This window comes from Acanthochromis polyacanthus, chromosome 2, assembly GCF_021347895.1.
Source record: "Acanthochromis polyacanthus isolate Apoly-LR-REF ecotype Palm Island chromosome 2, KAUST_Apoly_ChrSc, whole genome shotgun sequence".
Taxonomy (NCBI): Eukaryota; Metazoa; Chordata; class Actinopteri; family Pomacentridae; genus Acanthochromis; species Acanthochromis polyacanthus.
The window spans coordinates 5,175,813-5,198,810 of NC_067114.1; the positions used below are offsets into that span (position 1 = coordinate 5,175,813).

General features: G+C 40.1%; 1 protein-coding gene across 2 annotated transcripts; it reads left to right on the forward strand.

Moving 5' to 3' along the window:
• Window positions 1-1,272: 1,272 nt before the first annotated feature.
• Window positions 1,273-18,332, forward strand: rbms1a (RNA binding motif, single stranded interacting protein 1a). 2 transcript variants are annotated; one of them, XM_022195462.2, is made up of 14 exons: window positions 1,273-1,861; window positions 3,808-3,968; window positions 6,143-6,201; window positions 7,339-7,430; window positions 8,414-8,571; window positions 10,029-10,108; window positions 10,222-10,322; window positions 10,836-10,885; window positions 10,967-11,057; window positions 13,418-13,468; window positions 14,257-14,358; window positions 15,251-15,319; window positions 15,583-15,657; window positions 16,288-18,332. In XM_022195462.2, exons 1-13 carry the CDS (start codon window positions 1,811-1,813, stop codon window positions 15,649-15,651), a joined length of 1,134 nt encoding a protein of 377 aa, XP_022051154.1. In that variant the 5' UTR covers window positions 1,273-1,810; the 3' UTR covers window positions 15,652-15,657; window positions 16,288-18,332. The 2 variants fall into 2 exon arrangements, with proteins under 2 accessions (XP_022051154.1, XP_022051155.1); XM_022195463.2 differs by having other exon boundaries at window positions 1,275-1,861; window positions 3,826-3,968.
• The last annotated feature ends 4,666 nt before the right edge of the window (window positions 18,333-22,998 follow it).

Consider the following 22,998-nt stretch of genomic DNA (forward strand, 5'->3'; position numbering starts at 1 on the left):
TCACAGGAACTTCAAGCTGTTTAGAGATGGTCTTATAGCCTTTACCTTTAAGATGTTTGTCTATAATTTTTTTTCGGATGTCCTGGGACAATTCTCTCCTTCGCTTTCTGTTGTCCATGTTCAATGTGGTACACACCTTTTCACCAAACAGCAGGGTGACTACTTGTTTCCCTTTAAATAGGCAGACTGACTGATTATGAGTTTGGAAACACCTGTGATGTCAATTAAATGACACACCTGAGTTAATCATGTCACTCTGGTCAAATAGTTTTCAATCGTTTATAGAGGTACCATCATTTTTGTCCAGGCCTGTTTCATTAGTTTGTTTTTTTAAATAATTATGTTAATCAACAATTCAAAAGTAATGGCTGTTTTTGATTATTTAATTTTCAATAAATTTTTATTTATTGTTACTTTTGTGAGTTTCAAGTGATTTCAGTGAGAATTGTGGGTTTTTCCTTCTTTAACTGAGGGGTACCAACAATTTTGTCCACGTGTGTATCTACACAGAAATACATGCAAACCTAGCCGGTCCTGTCTCTATATTTGCAAATTTTGCACATTTTTTTCTGCATGTTTTGCATATTTAATCACTATTTACTCATTTAGCAGTTCTGTCACATTTAAGGCTTATAATGCAATCCCAAATTCCTGCCCACAGAGCCTGTTAATCAAAAATGTAGAAAGAGACGAGCATATCTAAACCACCACTGACAAATTCATCTTTAAGTGATTTCTTTAAAGGCGCTAAAACAGACGCTAGAAAGCTACAGTTCCTCTTTTTTTTCACATTCAGCAGTGTGTGCTGCTTGTGTGCCATATGTGGAAATGCTTAGTGTACACTTTTACAAACGGCACAGGAACAAATCAATCTTGTAAATGCACCCAAAGGTGAAATTATTAATGGTTCTAGTATTTTTTTTATTTTTTTATTTTTGCTTCACTGGTAAACCTCTTTTACATTTCTGCTGCATTTTAGGTTATGTTTTGATGTGTTATTTCCATTTATTCGCAGGTTCTTCTTGTGTTTTAGGCCAAAATGTGTGTCACAGTTTTGGGGTTTACATGGAGACTGTGACCTCCTGTCCAGGTCAGCTTATATTTCATTGCATCCTGATTCTCTGACATGTAGTATGTTGGATGGGGGGAAGGGTATAAAGAGGAAGAGGGTGTGTGTGTGTGTGTGTGTGTGTGTGTGTGTGTGTGTGTGTGTGTGTGTGTGTGTGTGTGTGTGTGTGTGTGTGTGTGTGTGTGTGTGTTTGGAGGAGGTGGGGGTGAAGAATGCTTGGTATGTGCGGACGACAACAACATGAAAGGCGACGAGTGTGCAGCCCCAGCGATTGTGCGTCCGCAAATCAAACCCAAATGCGCCTTGCGTCCTTTTATAAATTGAACCGCAGACACCAGACGTCCCGACGCGCCTTTGTCGCCCAAAAACCGACCGCCGGTGCGAGTTTTAGCGAGGCGGCCACGCAGTTTATTTGATGTCAAACACCCTGCAGAGGCGGAGATGGTTTGGTCTGTAGTAGGTGGGACTGCCGAGCGGTCTGCAGCAGGACGTCGTAGATCAATGAACCGGACCGGAGGGTTGGTCCATCGCCTGGTGTGCATCTGACCGTATAGATGTGTCAGTATACCTATGCAGGACCTTTTATTTTTCTGTCCTGATAAGCGGCTCGCTTCAGTATGCGGATGTTATAAAGCGACTCTCTTATTCTTTCCTTCCAACCGCTCGGATTCCGTCTCCACTGGCTCATCGTTGCGATTTTTTCCATTTTCTGGGAACTAAAATACATCCGTAACCTCCAGGATGATCTTTGCAAACACGGGCAACCCGCTGAAGACAGTCAATCGTAAGCAGGTAGGCCTTAAAAACATTATTATTCCCCTGCCTACTTTTCCCCCCCCTCTCCTGCTCACACAGCCTGAATAATAGCACATGACATTGGGAAGCCCTTTCTGGCTTTCATATGAAATCTTTTTAAATATGGAAATTAATTAAATCCTGTTTTTAAAAATGCTATCAGACTGATCCTATGGGAGGTTACGCGGAGGGATAAGAGCAGCTGCTGACCCGATCTATAGCTCCACAAGCGATACTTTAATTATTATGTCCGTATAACCTTGTTTGCCCCGTCACTCGCCAACTCTGGTCAATATGTATGACGGTAATTGTAGTCCATTTTTATAGGTTAATGCATTCTGGGTGAATGGAGAGCCAGAGAGAGGGATGGCTGTAATGTAATGTATGTCAGTGTGCTGGAGTGAACTGTGCTGCCTGCATTCTTCATTTTGACCTCTCAGGTGAACACAACTGTAATTGAAGGCCTCTCTGTGCTTCTTTCCTTCTTCCCCATCACACCTTCTGATTAGATGGGAATAGAGGTGAGAGGCAGCTGTTATTTCAACATCTGTTGATGGAAACGTAAGCAGATGAGGGTTCAGTTTTCCCCCTGCTGTGTGCAAAAAGAAGAAGAAGAAAAAACTACCTCAGATTATGCTGTAGTATTTATCCATCAAAAGGTTTTTGCGTGCTACTTTGAAGGCAGGAAGCTCGTATGAATCCCTGCAGGGGGAAGGCTGAGCTTTCCAGTGTAGGTGTTTAATCTGCTATAAGATGCCCCTGTGAAATATAGCTGCCCTCTAATCGAGACGTGAACCCCTTGATGGTCTCCGGCAAAGTTCACATGGTAATTGCACACCAACAAAAAAATGCAAGGCCTCTGCTCGCACACATAACAGGCTGAACAGATGTTCCCGCCACAGCAATCAATTCTTCATCTGTAAAAGAATGATCATTTAAGCATCACACGGCACTGGAAGAATGGCTCTGTGTTATTTGGTTGGCGTGGCTATGCATGGCTCTGGCTCTTGAAGTGGATTGTCCTTTGGTTATGGACAGATGGTACGATTCTGCCATGCTTTTGTCTTTGATCTGATCCGGAGAGGGTTTGGGGTGGCTGGGAGCGATTTTAATGAATGAGTAAGGGGAAGGAAATGCTTTGCAGGGCAGCGTGGCGTGGTTTGGCCCGCAAGTATGAAGAAAACTGTGGGCTTCTGATAAACACTACAGCAGGATGTAAGACGTGAACGCAGATTTAATCACACTGTGATTCACCGAGGCCCACCTACAAGAATGTACTCTGGTATTTGGCTGGACAGAATCATCTTTCTACAGCATCTAGGAGCATAAAGGTCAGACCCACCTGCCAACCAAAAAACCAGACAGTGGGAGGAAAATTATTCAAATCCTTTAGTTAAGTAAAAGTAGAAATACTTTTGTCTAATAACAGTCCATTACAGGTAAAAGTAAGTCAAAAATGTTGATTAAAAGCAGATAAATTTACCTAAAATGTTCACGATGCAGTGTTCTATTCCAAATCCTCTGTCTTTCAGGAGTAATTTTTCAATGTGCTACTGATTTTAATCAGTTTATGCTCTAATAGGTAGTCGGTCAGTAAAGTGGTGTGTCATATTTTATTGAACTTTAGTCTGTAAAGTCAACGTATGTATGTAGTGGTGTAAAAAGTACTATATTTTCCATTGAAATGTGCTCTAGTAGGACCTCAGAGTTGCACTTAAGTACAGTACTTAAGGTCAAGTAGAGAACTGACAGCAGTGTGGATCAACGATGAGCAGTTTTTATCAAATTTAAGAAGAGCACAGCAGTGGCTTTCAGTACATCATGTCATATAAAGTCAGATTGTTCCTTGGCTGTGTTTCTGCGTTTCAGATGAGATGTTCTTGTGATCACTGTTGACCTGGGTTTAAATTAGATTATCTTAGCGTCCATGCACTTCCTAACAGTGGGTTTCCTGTGTGCAGTCCTACCCCATGACTCCGTCCAGTCCCAGCAGCAGCAGCAACAGCAGCAGCACAGGCCTGGAGCAGCTCAGCAAAACCAACCTGTACATCCGTGGCCTGCCTCCTGCTACCACAGACCTGGACCTGGTCAAACTCTGCCACCAGTGAGTACATAACCACATGCAGTAAGAACATTACAATTACACATGCATGTCTAAATGCAAGTGTGTTGTCACTGTTATTCTGATGGACTCAATAGTGGGAAAACATATGAATATCACTGAAAGACCTCATTTAATGAAGGTCTTTACCTGACTGCAGTGTATAAAAATACTGAAAAATGGGCATTATGGTACTATTGTATGTCTAAATTAAGGGTAATGCAACTATTAAATAATGTTTTGGTTAATTATTTCTTAATTCTACATTTGAGAAACAGACTTGGTCACTTCTTTTTTCTTTTTTAAATTATTTGAGTATAGTACAGGTTAAATATGAAGCTACAGCTAGGAGAGGGTTAACTTACCTGAACACTGAAACCTGTGAAACCACAACCCCTGTAAAACCACATAGCATTTTTACTTTTATGTTTTTCTAACATTAAGTAGTGAGTATTTAAGGAACTGTAAATATTAGTTATGTTTTGTTACCTTTGGACAGAGCTGGGCTAGCTGTTTCCCTTTATTTCCAGTCTTTGTGCTAAGCTAAATATGAAGCTACAGCTAGGAGAGGACTAGCTTAGCTTATGACTGACACTTGAAATTGGGGAAATAGCTAACTGCTGTAAAACCACGTGTCTTTTTAACACTTCAGTTTTTGTAACATTAAGTAGTGATTTTTAAATGGCTGTTCATATTAGGCATATTTTCTGCCCCTTAGACAGAGTCAGGCTAGTTGTTTCCCCTTGTTTTCAGTCTTTGTGCTAAGCTAAACTAACCAGCTGTAGCTCATTAGGTAGCTTCGTATTTGCTTCACAGATAGGAGTAGCATCATCCTTCTCTGAAACTTCTGGCACCAAAACAAGAAAATGTATTTCCCAACTTTCAAAGTGTTTGTTTACAAGTTTTTGGCCTGAAGAATGTAATTATTTGGGATTTTTTTAAAATGGATTTCCTCCTTGATAAGAACAAACTTGCTGACATTCCTTCCTTTACTTTCAATTTCTTGGTATATTCTGTCATTAAGAAGAGGGACAGATTCACACATGCACTGTGCTGTACTGATAAGAGTTAGGTCCACTGGGAATAGCCTGTGTGCATATTAACACGCCAAGCGCTCAAGCTGTAAAGACTGGCAGTTAAAACTTGAGGTGGAAGTGGAGGATGTCTACGCCTTTACTTGCAGCTTATTTTCTGTAAACAATGCCACAGCTTATCCAAGTTAGACTTGTGTGTCTTTTACTGAGTATGTAGGTTAAGAAATATACCAAGTGCCAGCTGTTTTAGCGCATAACCATCAATGTTGGCATTCAAAAATGGACACTGGTTTAACCATAGTGTACACTGACACATAAAAATGCTCCACCTCTATAAACAGACACACATGGAATAGACGTAGCTCAACTTGGGTATGTGAAGTGGACGGTAAAAATAACTGTTTTTTAGACACAACCAAACAAGTAAAGCAGCCCAGCAGATAGACATGTTTGATACATGTAGATACCATAGGTCCGAGTGGTTTGTGCGGCGGATGCCATAATTAGTGGAATCTCGACTCGTCCCTTTTCCCTCACAATCGCAAACATATGGAGTGAGGCATCTACCCATGTTACCAGCCGCAGCAGCAGCAGCTGTTTGTGTCCTGTTTGCTTGTGTTTTGTTCATGTTCCCAATGGTGTTTGCCAGCACAAAGCAGAAATGAAAGCGCTTTTCATAGCAACAAGGTCTGAATGGTGATGTAAGCTAGACATTCAGTCTGTATGGTGTGTGTGTGTGTGCGCACATGTGGGTGTGTGTGTGCAGTACAGCTCACAGTTTGTGTCACAGTTCAAATTCAGTGTAAAGTTAGAGATAAAGCAAAGCCTGTAACATTTAAATTGGGTTCATAGTATTTGGAAGCGTGTAGTAGAGAGCAGTGATGTATTGTTCGTGCCTCCATAAATATGGCCAGTTTTTTTATTATTTTCATAAACTGGTCTTTGCTGCTTGTGTTGTCTTTTTTTTTTAGAATCACAATACTGATAAATGATGGGGCTCTCTGCACATATTCCTCTGGAAATGGATGCACAGAAATTACACTTTCATTTACAATGCATAATGAGAAGACTGAAGCAATAAAGAGACCTGTCTCACTTGTTGATTTATTGTTGTCAAAGAGAGTTGTTTCATTGTGCACCCAGGTATGGAAAGATTCAGTCTGCAAAGGCAATCCTGGACAAGACCACCAACAAGTGCAAAGGTCAGTAAGGTGACTAACATGATCAGTGCTGTAGAATTAGAAAAAGAAGATTTGACAATCACCTGATTTAAGTTGGACTCTTAAAGTAACTGTTTTAAGTGATGTCAGATGATTTTTCTGAAAATATACCTTGTTGATTTTCCATACCTTCCAAGGCAGTTTGCATTCATTTTCATATTGTATGAAAATCAATTTGCAGCCACTTGATTCTCGCTTGAGTTGGTAATCCATCAGTATAAACGTGAACCGTGAACATGTCTGCTTTTATTTTTATCAAACTTCTGTTGTTACACGACACCATAGTTGGAAGCGCAGATTGATTTGCCAAGCCTTCGGTGCACTTCAACACCGTTATAACGTAAGTTTGACAAAAATAAAAGCAGATTATGATGGATCGCCCAATGCACGCAGGTATAGTGTCTCCACAAACAGATTTTCACACCTTATGGAAATAAATGGAAAACAGTCAACTGGTTGTATAATATAAAAATGCATTCAAAGTCAGACACACCATAGCATGCTTTGGAAAATGGCGAAAAGGCATGGCAGGTATATATTTATATATATACTGTCAAGAAAGTGGGTCAGACATAGACGCTGATTTAGTTATTAAGGAATTGTTAGAAATTTTGTCTTCAAAACTCTGGGAAGTCATAACATAAAATCATAAAATCCAAAGCCTTGCTCAGAATAAACAGACACAATATAATGTGTTCATTGTGTGGTTTAGAGGTGCTGGTAGAGAGGTTTTTTTTTATCATTTGGCAAAGCCAGAGTAGTTGTATTGTTCTGTTTCCAGTGTTCATTCTACGCCAAACTAACTTGCTGTTAATTAGTTCTTGCACAAATGTGAAAGTGGCATTAGTCCTGTCATCTAACTGTGAGGAATTGTTGAACCACTCCTTCAAAAATGTCTCCAAAATATTCAATTTAAAAAATATTTAATGGAATGTAAAAATGCCACAAGATTGTATATACAAAATTAAGATGTAAAAAATATGTTTACAATCCTAAACGGTAAATATCAATATAATGTATAGCCCAGCTTTCTGCAGTCGTGATAAGACAACATATGGTATAGGTGGGGTTCTTATTATTTAGTGACTGCTGACATAAATACTCTTCTACAAACGACAGGTTACGGCTTTGTGGACTTTGACAGCCCAGCGGCTGCTTTAAAGGCAGTACATGCTCTGAAAACCAGCGGCATACAGGCCCAGATGGCCAAGGTGAGTTGGTACAGGCGAGTGTGTGCGTCTGTGTCTGTGTGTGTGTGCATATTTGTCATGCTTGTGAACATCTCTTTGGGCTTGTGCTTTTTTAATGCATGCATGCTTGTGTCCAGTGTGTGCTGAATGACATTAGACTGGTCACATGACCTCAGCTGACAAGCTGTTCTTCCCGTGACCCCATTTACTTTCACTGTAGAAACCAGATGTCACGTCTCTCTCTACCAAATAACCTGTCAGTCAGTATGACATGTTATACACAGCACTACCAGCTCACAGCAACACTAACACAGCATTCGGGTGAGGTTACGTTATATAGATCGGACAGATTTTTCCCAGTATTATTCCTTTGTCACTTGGTGTCAGCGGTTGCCATTCATGCATACTGATGTGGGCATATCTGCACCAAAGCACCAGTACTACTGCTGTGAGCCGTTTTTGATCTTCTGTGACCAATTGGAAGTAAAGCAAACCAGTTCTTTACAAGTTCTGAAACCATTTTTAGACGACAAACAGGATATTTTTGCATCACATCTGTGATTAGTCTTGTAGTGGGCAGCAGAAATGGTCTGTGTCATTAAATTTCTTTCAGTCCTTTCCCTTTCCTAGCCTTGCCTTTGTCGCTGTCCTTAAATCTTTCAGTGATGAAGGGTTGCTCTCTGGAGAACTGCATATAGCTGCTTTGTGTGGAACAAACATGGTAGAACACCATTTGTGTGTTGGGGTAGCTAGGCTACGCTGCTCTCCTGCTGTTTCTAGGGAAAACCATAGAGGCCCAGAGCTGCTGCAGAGTATAGAAGAAGTGTGTCTCAGTGTCTGTGGTTATGTGTGCGTACAGGAGAGCTTAATAATGTTTGTTTAACCAAATGTCCCTCTGACCCTGAACCATACTTAAGCCGAGTTCAAACCAGATCTGCACAGACAAGTTTGTGCACATAGCATTCAATATACGTCTTCTTTTCCATCTTCTTGTATGTGAGCAGCAACAGGAGCAGGACCCCACAAATCTGTATATTTCCAACCTGCCTCTCTCTGTGGATGAGAAAGAGTTGGAGAACATGCTGCAGCCCTTCGGCCAGGTCGTCTCCACACGGATCCTCAGAGACTACAGCGGCAACAGCCGAGGCGTGGGCTTTGCCAGGTCTGTCTCAGCATACCGACAGAAAATGCATTAATTTCTTTCTCTGCTGAATTACATTTAATCCTCTAAACCCCCAAACCTGCCAGCAAGGGTTGAAAGACATCTTATCTCGAAGAAAAAGTTGCAAAAATGGCACCATTTAACAGAGCTATAAAATCAGAATAAAATGTTAGATTTTCAACTTTCTGACAGTCTGTGAACTACTGATCTGTGACATGAGTTTCCATCAGGAAAATTAACCCAGTTTGATGCTTAAAATTAGCCTAGCCATGCTACACCCATGTTTCTGACGGCACAAGGGTCTAGGGAAGCTCGACAGGGAGGGAGGTGGGCTAAAAGGTTGTCTATCAAATCCCTCTGCAGCAATTGGGTAGGCATACAACCAGTCAACGCAACGAATAGGCTGACGTAGTTCCGAGAGCACCGGCGGATTGTGGCTAAGTCCCATTAGCTTCCCAACCAGCGGAGCCAACTGGTATATTAAGGATTTGCCATATCCCGTCGGCATAAGTCCAAATACGTCTTTCTTCTCAATGAAACACTTAAGTGCCGTCCTTTGTTTATCTTTCAAGTTAAATTTTAGCTTCAAATCTTTAAGGGCCAGTTTTAGGAGAATCCAGCCTCGAGCCTTATGGAGGGTAACTAGACCCACCCTGGCAGAGAATTAAATTCGTTGCCGTGGGTTGTCTAGCGCGGCTAGGCTAGCTTAAAATTGTAATATGTCAGCAAAATCACTATTTATATGTCTAATTTTAAAATTTGACGGAAGTTTGTTCTAGCAAGATTCTAAAAAATAAATATTCTGCTCTTCCACTGCAACTGACAAGCCATGACTAACTCATTTGTAAGCAACAGTCATGTGACTAAAATGTAGGGACTTTTTGGTTGAACTGGGCTGAACCGCAGGCTGTGTTTAAACAAACGATAGGGCACAAGTGCAGGACTTTATACTGAAGGGAAAAATGAGCCCACTGTGATGAAAAATACAGCAGGAGGAGAAAATGCCTAGAAACTGCTCAGGGTTCAGAGGGTAAAAGTCGTTGCAGAATAAACCTCCAGAAAACCTATGATGATAAAAGTAACATCAAATTTCACTCATATAATATTCTGTAGTGCTTGGCATTAACGCTCTATAACCTGTGTTCAAGCACAGAAATTTCTAAACAGTGAATTTTTATTAAAAAATAAGATTGGCAGCAATTCTTTACTGTTATGTTGTGTTTTTGATCTTATATAACGCAGTAAATCACTGGAGGTTTAGTTTTATTGCAGTTCAGAGCAAGAAAGACTACATTCTACCCTCAAACTTATTAAACGGCGTCAGTCAGACCCTCCTATCTGTATTCCAGTCATGCTGAACAATACCACTTTGTGTTAAAGGAGCTTCCACTGTATATGGCCTCTGTGTGATTTGATGGTGACTCATGGTTGTTGTTTTATCTTTCATCCCCTGTCAGGATGGACACAACAGAGCAGTGTAACGCAGTCATCTCCCACTTCAATGGGAAGTTTATCAAGATAGCTTCAGGAGGTCTGGGTAGGAAAGAAGATCACCTTTCTGTATGCCTTCATTTCAGCGAAAACTGTGGAGGCGGCGATGATTAATTGTTGAGTGGCTGTTAATATGTTGGTTTTGTGCTTTGCCCCCAGCTCCTTCTCAGCCTTTGCTGTGTAAGTTTGCAGACAGTCAAAGGAAGAAACACGCTCACAGCGGATTCGTTCCCAATGGGCAAACGGGGGATCTCAGACTAGTATGTGTCCACTGGTCATCTTACATGTTTCTGCTTCTTAAAATGTGATGAAGTTCATACATGTAATGGGCTCAGAAGACTATATAAAGTCTCTTAAGCAAGAATGGGAATATTGCATGTACATTTTTAAATAACTCTATTATGAAGTCCAATCATAGAAAGCCAATTTTCACAATCGCATCAAAGAGTTCACAGGCAAAATCATTTACTGTTTTATGACAGTTGTAATTACATGGTCTATCTTGCATTCCAGACATTTGAGACACAATTAAACATAGTAAAATTAAACCCATATTTGCATTTTGGTGGTTCATATACTTTGACATGTGGGGAGTTTGTAAGGCCACACAACCAAAAGAAAATGGAAAAAAAATAGTATTACAAAAGGTTATTACCCAAACAAGCTCATTCCAGCTGATAAACTGATCATGTCGCTCTTCACGGATTATTATTTAAAATAGTTTTAATTTGTCACAATATTTGATCTCGCATTACTCTGTTTACGCTCCTCAGGGTGCCATGACTCTCACCTACGACCCCTCTTCAGCAGCCATTCAGAATGGGTAAGCGACACTCTGGTTATAGCTGTTGACGGCATCTTTTAACTTTTTATTAGCCTCATATTGTTTCTGTTTGCTTACCAGGTACTATCCTTCTCCGTATCCGGTGACCAACAGGATAATGACTGTACAGCCTGCAATGTCTCCCTACATGTCTCCAGTCTCTGCTTACCAGGTACTGCAGAACGGAATTTAAATGATCTCTCTCTCGCCATCTCACTCTTCTCCTCGATGTTGCATTCGCGGTTATGGTGTGTATGTGTGGGTTAGGGTGTATTTTTGATTGTGTGTGGGTTGCACAGGTGCTATAGATGTAAGAATAGGTGTTAAAGCTTCCCTGGGCTACCTCACACTTTCAGCAGCTCCATGTGGCAGCGGATTACTGTTTGAATCTTTTAGTGCGTTCACAGCTTGGTCAACCAGTAGATCACGTAATCTGACAGTAAGCTTAGTAGTTCATAGGAGTGAAGTCGTCAAAGAAACACTCCTCGTTTCTGCAGGTACAGTCATCTTCTCTGAATCACACTTGCTATGATTTAGGTTCTTTCTCATCGCTGCCTAATATTTCACTCATAAGCTTTGATTCATTACTGTCTGTGCAGCGGAAACACGTCAAACTTCTGATTAGGTCTGTCGCTTGAAATTCATTTGTAAGGGAAACATGATTCCGTGGGATTTTGTTTAGTAGGCTTGCGACGCACAATAGATGTTTTGAATACTCCTGTGACAGATGGTCCACTGATAAATTCACAACATGTTTGGGACTTCCAGACCTGTCTGGCAGATATTTTCATCATGTGAAGAGTTGTAAGAAGCTCAAAGAGTCTCTTCATGTAGTTTGTCCAAGAAAAATGTCCCAACTTGTTTCTGTGCGTCTTCCCACGCCCTGCCATTGCACCTGATACCTACCCTTTTCCTTGAGGGCTGTGTGAGTGCTTACAAAAATCTGTGGTGTGAAGGGTGAAAGGCCAAGAGCCCTTGGGTAGATACCAGCATACCAAGGATGAATCACATACTTTTTCATTTTATTTCAATACATTCTGCAGCAGCCTTAATAAAATACGGACTGTTTCATGCCGTCTAGATTCTACTGGGACATACTATGTTGTCATAATGTTGAGCCTTCAACTTTGACCGTAGTCTGCAGTGCAAAATAAACTGTCTGTACGCTCTTGGTAGCTCAAGTTTGTTTGTACTGAGACAAGACACGGCAACGTATGTGACATATCTATACAAAGGATTGTGGGTCAGAATGGCCAGAAACTGGCTTGAATGCTGCAAAATCCAGCCAGATGTAATAGGACATCTGGGTAATTTTGACATGCCACATTTGCTATGCTATGTGTCGGGACATACTTGATTTTTTTTTTCTGATGTGCTATTTCGAATGGAAGTATGGACACTTGAACACACCCCAAGACTTGGTTGACACATGTGGTAACAGTTGACTCAGAACCCTGTTGTGGTTGCATATGTAACAAGAAAAGCACTCAGAGAGCACAGTACTCCGCCAAGGCTACTCAGACGTTAACGGCTGAAATCTTGAAAAAAAAATTTGTGGCAGAAATCACGGCAACATAGAAAGTGGCCGTTTAATATAGATGTACCCACAAACAAAATGACCTTGCACTGAGCCCAGGCGTGTGTTATGCATGTGTATGTTATGTATGGATACAAAATCACGTGATCTAAATATGTAGTGGGCGGCGGGAATTGATGGGACTCGGAAACACCCCCATAATTTAATCAATTGTTTCTTGTATCATTTCCGACGGATTAGTCCTGAGAAGTCTGCAGTGATGGATTTGTAGCAGGATCACAATCATGTCATGTAATGTTCACTTGTTGTCATAGCCGCTATCTCGCAATGATACCGAAGTCTTTAACAAATCCATGGATCCAGACCTCCCCTGAAAATTTCATCCAAATCTGTTAGTTCGTTTTTGAGTAATGTTGTGTACAGACAGATTAATGGAAGGACAAGTATACGCGCATTGTGACATAACTTCACCGCATTCCTTGGCGTTAAAAATACTGAGATTCAGGAGAGCCTTCTGCCACTTTCTAAGAAGTGTTGGAGAACCACTGAGCAGCTCACAGGGAAGAGGCAGAAACCTCATGCAGGTTGTTAGCTAAAGGTAACAAGTGACTCGACCTAAACTGGGGACGTTGTTGGGAGGCAGAAAAAGAAGTTTACTGAGCTCAGACAGACTTCTCTGTAGCTGAGGTCATTGGGGGACTTTAAAAGCTCTAGAGTGCCGTGTCAGCATAGTGGGAACCTGACATGCCTCAAAAAGCTGAAGGCTTTGAGATATTTTTATGCTGTGATGGATGACCGGGATCCCTGGGCAGGAATAGTGGCCTCAAAACTCACAGATGGATGGATGGATGGATATGCGATATGCTGGTGTAGCTGCAGTGCTTTTGTTTCTATATATTGTTGCTTTCTGTAGCTGTAAAACTAATTTGTAACAGTTTAGTTTCATTGAGTTTTCTCTTTTCATCCGTCTCTCCATCTGTCTCACCCTCCGTCAGGTGCAGAGTCATTCCTGGGTGGCACATCAACCATACATCATGCAGCACCCGGTGAGTGAACAACAGCATTCTGTGGACAGGAAATGGGCGTGTGGCGCCGCTACAGTAGCTCAGAGTGTTACTTTAATCAGCCCGTTCTGCTGACACAGTCAATCCGACGACAAAACTTCCTCAAACAGAGGGAGCGAGGACTGAGCTGAGACAGGTTCTGGGAAACAGCCGCTCTGTATTTACGTATGCCTGTTGGATTGCGTATGAAAGAGAAATGGAACAACTAAAGAGACATTCAGCCACTGCCCCCCTCCTCCTGCCCCGCTCTGGATCCAGCAGGAAATGCCTGAAGCAGAGACAGTCTTGTGACTCTTTGACTCTTCCAACAGATGGTTTCCAGTGGAACAAGTGTCTCTGCTGATCTGCTCCCTCCCCCACTTTTTTTTTTTTTTTTTTTTTTGCTCGGAAATGGTCTATACCCTGAGGGCATCGTGTTTTAAAGAACTTCTCCTGAAAACCGATTAGAGCTGGAAATGTCACGCCTTTTTACATATTTTAGGAGCATAGAGCTCATTATTTTCACGTCAGAATACGTAAAACGCTTCATTTTTTTTTTACCTCAATACGCTTTATTGTCACAACTAGTTTACATTTAGTCTCCTTTTCCTAGGCAGACTTCTGGTTTTTAACTACATACACGAGTATTGCGCAGTAATACACATCTTACATGCCCAGCCCCTGTTGTTGTTGCCCTGTGTGGTGTTTGTGTTTGTTCAAAACGAGTTGATTCAGTTTGTAGAACTCTTTCATGTGATGTGAGGTAAAAGCGGAGCTGCTTTGTGTCGCAGGCTGCTGTGATGTCTCCCTCTGTGGATCCCTCCATGTCACTGCACCCCACAGCCACCATTACTCAGCAGATGGGCCAGCTGTCGTTGGGAAACACTGGAGCGGTGAGTGGAATTCTGGGATATCCTCCATCACGCCCAGCCATGATCAGATTAAATCTGTGTAGCGTAATTGGACAGACCGCGCTCACAAATATGACAAAGCGCTAGTTTCGTGTTAGTATGACAATGATTATCCATAAAGTCGAGGGCTCACCAGCTGCTTCCCAGAGACGACTTTAATTGGGACAGTTTGTGTAGCATCTGTGAATTAGCAGGTTGAAATCTTTATTTTTTGTGATTTATTTTCAAGTTTGAAAGAAGATTACAGTGTTTATTTATGATATGTGGTTTTAAATGAGGAGATTATCTGTTATCTGTGTTTGATACAAATGCAGATTATAAATATATTACCTGATGCAAAACAGCTTCAGTGTAGAGCCTCATGTAAAGGACTTAATCGCAGTTAGATAATCCATGCATGTAAGAAAAAAAGGAGAAAGGATTTGTGTTTTTACAGTTTAGGTGAGACTGAAGGGCATTTATGTTTTTTTTTTGTTGTTTTTTTTTGCTATTACATGATGATTTAACGGTTTGTTATTCCATTACATGAATGGATTATGCTGAAGAAATTGTGGCACATTTTATTTGTTGTGTGGAAGAAGTTTACACGTTGCATCTGTCTACAGTTTTACCGTGTCTAATAATTCCACCCACACACTACACTACCACCTGCGACCTGAGATCCTCTAGATCCTGGACTAAATGTGGTGGTCAAAGGGTTTTCTCAATAGCTGCCCTAAAATTGAGACATTTTCCACTGCTCTGTAAAGCCCTTGGGATTAATTGTGCTTTATTTGTAATGCTTTATAAATACAGTTTACCAGCACAACTGTTTTTCAGGTCTAACTTTCTGTAAACCTCTACTCATTTGGATTCATTTCTTCTTACCTTCCAGTACATTGCTGCCAACCCTGGTGTCCAGGGAGCTTACATGCCTCAGTATCCTCCCATGCAGGCAGCACCGGTAAGTTTACTGCATCTTTGTCTTGTTCAGCTCTTCATTCAAGTCATTCTCTCTCAACTTCGTGTCCATTTAATTGTGATGTAGCTTAAGACAATTCAGTAAATTACCACTGGCCATCCTCATGCAATCATTTTCCCTTCATAAGCCTCTGAGTTGTTTTTGAAGTGTTATGTCCTCTAAAACTATCAATTATCTCAGCGCACAAACAGAGCCAGCATAGTTATTATCAGATTGTAAATGAAAGATGCTGTTTTGCTTTTCAGGAAAACGGCACGCCGCAGCAAGTGGATTCTTCCAACAACTCGTCTCCGTACAGTCAACTCAGCAAGTAACCACAGGTGTGCTTTAGTTTCTGCATGGAAGCCGTGTGACGTAAAGGCCAACAGGTTGCTTATTTGGGCAACTTTACGGCCACAGAACAGTCAAGTTAGGGTGACGCATTCAAGTAATACAGGAGGGTTTAAATGCTGTAAGCTGCTTTGTTAATGGTTGATTAAACAGCTGTTATGATTTTATAGATCAATTGTGATTGGAGAAATCGACATTTTTTAAAAAACTTTTTCCTTTAAAAAAACATAGCAAAGCCATTGAGAGCATTTACTTCAAATTTCTACACATAAAACATCCAAAAATTATCTGTTTTGAATTTTAATTTGTGTCTGACTTGATTTTTGATCACTGTTGGCCCCAATATTGTATTATGTTTGTCCTCTAAGTTGTAGGAATCAAGCAAACCAAAATCATAGCTCAGAGAAACTTTTCTCCGTCAGTCAATGAATGCAAAAACACCCTTCTAGTGTCAAAATCCCAATAAGCAATACGTATTTATAAGTGAAAGCATTTAGATAAACACAATAAATGCTCAATATCAATGATCTAATAATAATTAAGAAGACCTTGCTTATTAAAACTGGTGCTATATGTCGTGGATCCTCATGTTTTTGTGCTTTTCGTCTCTTTACTTTCAGGCCACATCATTGCTGCTTTTTGAGCTAGAGGGCGGGTGGGAAGTTGCTGATGACATCACAGGGATATAACGCCGCCTGCTCTGATTGGACCAGAAACATGAACTTTTTGCACAGCCCTGACATTCGTAGTGGAAAATGAGGACAGTGTAAATGGACTCAAGCAGTTGGCTAGTCACGGAAAAAAGAAAAAAAAAAAAAAAACAAGATTTATTTTGATAAGAAACAACATGCTCTTCTTTTTCTCTTTTTCAAGGATTCTCAAACATTTGCCAGAGGACCCCCTTCCTCCCTCCTTCCTCTTCTTCTCCCCCCTCCACTCCCCTCATTCCCTCATTCAAGTATGATGTGATATTAAAATGCATGAGATTGAGAAATCCCTCCTCCTCAACCCCCTCCAAGGTTTCTATGATTTTATAGTTCCTTTATATGTGGTATCTGAAAAAAACCTTGCAGACCTTGTTTGCACTGAAGTTTCTGAACTTCATTTTGGGTTTAAAAATGGCCACAGAATAGCTTAAAAAGAAAGCTCAGTTTTATGTTCAAATTGCACTTGACCGGCGAGACAGATGACCATTTCATTAGGAAATTAATAAATTTAATATTGGAAAAGGTGCCTTCCTTACGTGACATCGAACATTCTCCAACATTGTTTCCATCAAACTCGATCAGGTGTCATACTTCTATCCGATCGATCAAATGTGTGTGTGAAATCATGGAGATTTCCATCGAGTGTTGTGCTATCTAGTCGTCTGGTAGCAATAAAGACAATGAGAGTCCCACGGCAATACCGAGAAAAAAAGAATGGTGACAAACTCAGAGCAAGGTAATTCCTTATTTTCCTATTTCCTTTTTTTAAAAAACGTAAAGACATGACATGAAACTAGAGCCCTACTTTTATGAAATTACAAGTTTTACACCCAAATGGGCATCTTTTAGGAGGGTTTGCTTTTCTCTTGTGGTCAGTTTGACCAGTGATCTACCTCATGGTTCTGCTGGAGTCTGCTGGTGTTGTGGGGGTTTGCAGGTAAAGCCCCTTTTGTACCAGACGGGACCGCGCAGACCAGAAGCCACGCTCAGGAGCTGGCTAAACAGGACTTCTGCCGTTTGTCTCCCACATGCAGCTTTCATTTCTCTTCCTGATCTTCAAAAAAACAAAACAAAAAAGAAACAAAAAACATTGTGCTTTTAAAAAAAAAAATCTTTCTTTGTCACGGCTTCTGTTCTGGTGTGTCTTTTTTCTCGACATGATTAGTGTTGTGATGCTCCATTTTAGAGATTCAAAGTTAGGACATTTTCTTCTTCGTTCAAAAAACCAAAACAAAAAACTGTTGGTTTACTGTGTGCTTGAAATCAATTAATGCAGGATACATGCATCCTTCTGCTTTAGACAGGTCTTACATGGCTCACACTGTAAAACTCTCCCAAAAAAATGCTACAATTCAGCCAAATTTTGGTCATTTGGTTAAATAAATAACATGCCAAATGATTTGGATTAGTGGAAAAAGTAACTCAGATCTTGCCTCATGCAGAATTTATTCAACAATCATGTTTAAAGTATTTAAAAAATGGCTGTCTTTCATTAGAACAACATGAAAGTTGGAATCATTTGACTGACAGCAAATGTTTCTCAAGAATAACATTTGTAAATTATTTACATTCAGGGCCAAAAACTGAAAAGTAAGTGAGGTTTATTGTTTGCTTAGATTTTCTTTTTTTTTTAAACCTATGATTTCTGATATGACTATGAAACAAAAAAAAAATGGCGAAAGATCGCGGTGCTTCTCCTCCGATCAGTAGTACTGAAGCAGTAAATACTCACCGTAGAAAAATACAGCCAGGCTTCTACTGAGTGTACTTAACAATTCTGAACATTTGTTGCTGGAAAAAAATGTAAAAATGAAAAAAAAATTCCTGTTCTCCTCATTGCCTCCTTCCTGTCACCTTCTACTGATTCTCAAACAATCGTCTCCTTGCTCTTTCTCTCTCTCTCCTTTGAAAACATTGAATAAAAACAGTGCTGAATAAAAATGCTCTTCTCTTTCTCACACATGACTCCTGTCTCTTTAATTGACCGTTCTTCTGGTTTCCTTATTTTCTTGTTATTGCACATTTGTTATGAAGTTTAAAGGTGAAAGATTGTTAATGGTAACAAAACTCATAAAATACCAATAATGCGTTAGTCTGTCTCTTGGTATTTTACATCTTCCTTGTCTGTAGGACTCAGCCAAAGACTATTTATTTCTGCAGTAACCATAGAATAGGTCATATTTATACTTAAATTTCGATTTAAAGTGTTGATCGTTTCCTAAAGCAGTGAATCACTGTAGGCTTCTTTGGTGGATTTCTTATTTTATGTGGATTAATATAAAATTAGTGCTCCAGTGGACTGCAGAAAGGTGCATGTGGGAAAAAGTAAGTGTCCATGATTATTGTCAGTGAGTGAAATAGTGTGGCTCATCAACGGCTGAACACTCACCTGCATGAAAACCCTCCAAGTGAAGTCTCTACCGCTGTATTTTTAATGGAATTGGCCTATTCTGAGTCAAATTTGGGACACGTTTGAAAGCATTAAGCCTTTTAATTCAAACTGTGTACGCTATTTTTAGGAACCAACACAACAGCAACAACATTTACTACTAAGTGCTGCTAAGCTTTTACACATTTTCAGTCAAAACTGAGTGCGAATGTTAAGAGGTTAATCATTTTTTGAACACAGCAATGAGACCTATCAAGATAAAACTTGCAAAAGCTTTGGTCTTTTTCTGAGATTTGCTAACAGCAAAAAATACTACATTTTACCAGCCTTGCGCTTTAAGACCAAACAGATTGCATTCATAGCTGTAATCACAGGCAAGTTTAGAGATTAAGAGATTTAAAAATGAATACCAGTGATTTACTTTTCTTCTGTTGTATACCTGTCAGAGATACAGATTTAAAAAGAAAATGAATGCATCAGAGACAGCAAGACTTTAAATCCCAATTCTGGGTGCAGTTCTAGAAATGTTGGATCCTACAATTCCCATAGTGCACCTCATAGCATATGTCTTTAATCAAGGCTTTCCATTAAAATTCATCCAAGCTAAGATAAGCCACAATGGCATTCTGAGTTTATCTGTTTTAAATATGGAAATCATCCTCCAGAGCAACTAAAACATACAAATGTATTCACATGCTGCACGTGACACCCTTCTCACTGTCACTAGGCGATCTATTCCAGCCAATTTGTGGCTCTAATAGTGTGTTTGACCAGAGAGTATGTACATATATCTGGCCTCAACAACCTTAAATCCTCTGAGCACACAGTAAATACGCTGTCAAGAGGAAATCCTTCAACAAGTTGGTCAGCTGTTTGGATTATCTGGCAGCAGAGGGCACTGTGAGCCCAAGCTGTCCAGCAAATCCAAAACCAGACACAAATTTCAAGCTTGGATGTCTTTTTTGTGTGACTGTGTCTGATCTTATACATGCAACTTATGACGGATCAGATGAGCAACAAGTGCAACATGTGTGCTCATGCCTCAACCCTTTCCTGCACTATTTCGGGCACACAGCCTTTGTAGTTTCACTCTCACACCGGATCTCCCTTCTTAAGCTCGGATTTAGCACAGCTGATCCCGGAGACATAAAGGCACCATGCCCCCCATCTCCTACCAGTCGAAGGGGATCAAAACCAAAGGGGCGCGAGATTAGTCGATCACACCCGCCGAGACACACCGCTCATCTAACTCCAGCACCAGGAATATGCATCCACTCAGCTCCTGCACACACTCGTGTCAATCAAATGTCTGTAGTGAGGGCATCAAACCTTTAACCTAAGATATGAGCAGAGCTGAGATTCTGTCTCGCTCTTTCCTCTACTCCAATGTCTGTCTCTCTTTTAATTCTCCACAGCTGAGGGGACACATGGCACTGATCCCTCGAGAAGGACCAAGGTCAGAGTCAGGGCACAGACGTTAAGAGAAGAGGCCTGCTACAGTATCCAGTATCATTCCTTTAGTCCCATACACATCCGCACTTCAACACATGGGATCCATCCAGAAGATGCAGAGTTACTGCTTCTTACTGTCCAGACCTGGAAAAAAATGTCTTAGGATAGGATGGCCAAATAGACAGTAAATTGTTATTTAATGCACAGTGAAGGCCTACAACTTCCAGTTATTAAATCAGTCGACTTTGCTCCGTCTAAATGTGGGAAAGCTGTTTTTGAAAAAGAAATAAATGCCCTTAGATTTCTTGCTCTGTCCAACCAAGTCCAAAAAGATTCATTGTACACCCGCATTTCACAAACAAAAGCAAAAAACACTAATGATTCCAGCCTCTACATGTGAACATCTAATGCTTTTACTTAATTTACGGATAGAATTTAACAGTAACTTTCAAGTTAAGACAGCTGGTTGGACAAAACAAGCGTCATGATGTTAATCGTGATGGCACGTCTCATTTTTTTTCAGCATTTTTTACAAACAATCATCCCATCAATCCAGAAAGCAATCAAGAGATTAATCCACTATTAAAACAATCATTACATGCAGTCCAATGTGAAATAGTTACAAATTTCACTTCAACAGTAAAAAAGTGTTTAAACATTATTGCATCAGTAAGAATAATCTACAAGGGACATTTTTTGCTGCATTATAAATATTTTTACTCATAATTTAATAGTTGTACAGTGCGGTGTTAGTAGCACTGCTAAATTCAAACTCAGATCTGAAAAATTATAGATTCTGATTTGAGTGTAACCTGATGAAAAACCGGTATAAATGTAAAAATGCCTTTTGATGTTTGGTAGTGTTATGAATAAAATTTCAGGCTCCTGTTCTGCCTGTAGAGAGCTGCAGGACCCACGGTCATATCTGGATCACAACAAACCGGTAGAAGCCCGTGCCAGCATACATCTCTAAAGGGTTAAAACAGAACTTTGCATTGAGCTGCATTGTTCTAATCTGGGTTTAAATATGTCAAGTAAAAATACCGCTCATTAACCTAAAAATCATCCAAGAAAAAGCAGAGAAATTTGTGTTTAAATAAGCTACATTTAAAGTAGATTTGTTTACAAATAGTTACAGTAAGTTGGCAATTGAATGCTACTCTTGTTATAAACCTTTTTCAATATGAATGTATTCTGATATTTAACATTGTTAGTGATGCAATCAGAAAGAGTAGAAACAGCGAATAGCAAACTTCAATCAAATTGTGACATTTGTAACATACTGAAAGCGCTGTTCTCTATTTCCTGGCTTTCCAAACAAATGTGAACAACACGTCATCAGAAGTGCAGCAAAGGTCAAACCTTTGTTATTAAACTAAATAATGAATGGAGTATTTGTTGACACTTCCCAACTCTAGTTCCTGTTATTTTAACAACGTTATACTCAGTTCCTCACTCATTCAGTCATTACACAGTCAGTAAACAAACATTATCAATAACCATGTTTGTCTTTTCTTCTTCTGTGTTGTTTTCTTCTTCTTGTACATTTTGTACTTGCAGTAAATGTCAAATCATCACAGTGGAGCGAATAAAGACGGATCTGCAACACAGGCTGATGAAACTGTCCTACATTTTGGATTGTCTATGTATTGCCACAAACCTGAAGACAGATTTCTTTTTCTTTGTTAACCCAAAAATGGTTGGCAGTTGGATTTCACAGAACAGCCATTATAAATATTTTGTGTACAAATTCTGCAGTTGTAGGTCTGTAAAGGAAGAGGGATACATCCTCTGTTGTACTTCCTGTGGCTTCTTCTGTTTAGCCATGCTACCGGCATGTCTTTATGTGTTGCTTGGTCCAGAATGAAGTTTCTCAAAAACTATTAGACAGATGTGAAAGTTTGTAAAGATATTCATGGTCCCCAGATGATGAAAAAAAAAAGACAACTATTGCTGTGAAAATTTGCATTCATATTCCTCGGAAGACGTTGGTGAACCCCTGACCTTCCATCTATCACACAACTGTAAAGTTGACGGTTTTGACTTTTTTGAAATATCTCAGCAACTGCTGGATGGATAGCTGTGAAAGGTTGTACAGACATTCATTGTACCCAGAGGATACGTCTTGCAGATGCTCGTGAATCTATGACCTTTCTCCTATAGTAAAACTGTGTAGCTAACAGTTTTGACTTTTTGTCAAATATGGCTACAACTACTGAAAGGACTGCTGTGAAAGTTTGCATTCATGGTCCCCAGAATACAGTCACCAAAAGATGAATGTTACCTTTAGCTTGTGAAATATGTTGACAACCATTGAATGGAATGCTGTGAAATTTGGCACACGTTAATGCTCACCAGAGGAGGAACTGTCATAATTTTGGTCTCCAAATTTTTATCTTTCATCATTATCATGTATAAATTTATCTTTGTGCAGTATTATGTCCAAATACCTGAAAAAAGAAATGACATTCCCATCAGCCTCAGTTGCACTTTGTGTTCTTTGCTTATCAGAGAATATTTGCAAGTTCCCAAAACAATACACTGGTGAATACTACACCTGCTAAACATCAACATGCTGCCGTTATCACTGTGAACATAGCGGCACGCTGATGTAAATATTCAACTCCAGTGGACTTGTTTTCGGATTCTTGTTTAGAACTGAACTGAGGTTCTAGGAACAGAGAGCGGTGAATGTTATACAAGTTGTAACGGCCTCTGGGTCAAAACTTGAGATCTTTGCGGTTATGCAATCTTCAATTCTTTTACAGGCCTTTGCTATTTTA

Excerpts from the sequence above, each read along its gene's own strand:
- rbms1a (XM_022195462.2), top strand. The coding sequence starts at position 1,811 with ATGATCTTTGCAAACACGGGCAACCCGCTGAAGACAGTCAATCGTAAG. Across the intron at positions 3,969-6,142 it reads CTGGTCAAACTCTGCCACCA|GTATGGAAAGATTCAGTCTG; the intron begins GTGAGTACATAA and ends TTGTGCACCCAG. Across the intron at positions 10,109-10,221 it reads GATAGCTTCAGGAGGTCTGG|CTCCTTCTCAGCCTTTGCTG; the intron begins GTAGGAAAGAAG and ends CTTTGCCCCCAG.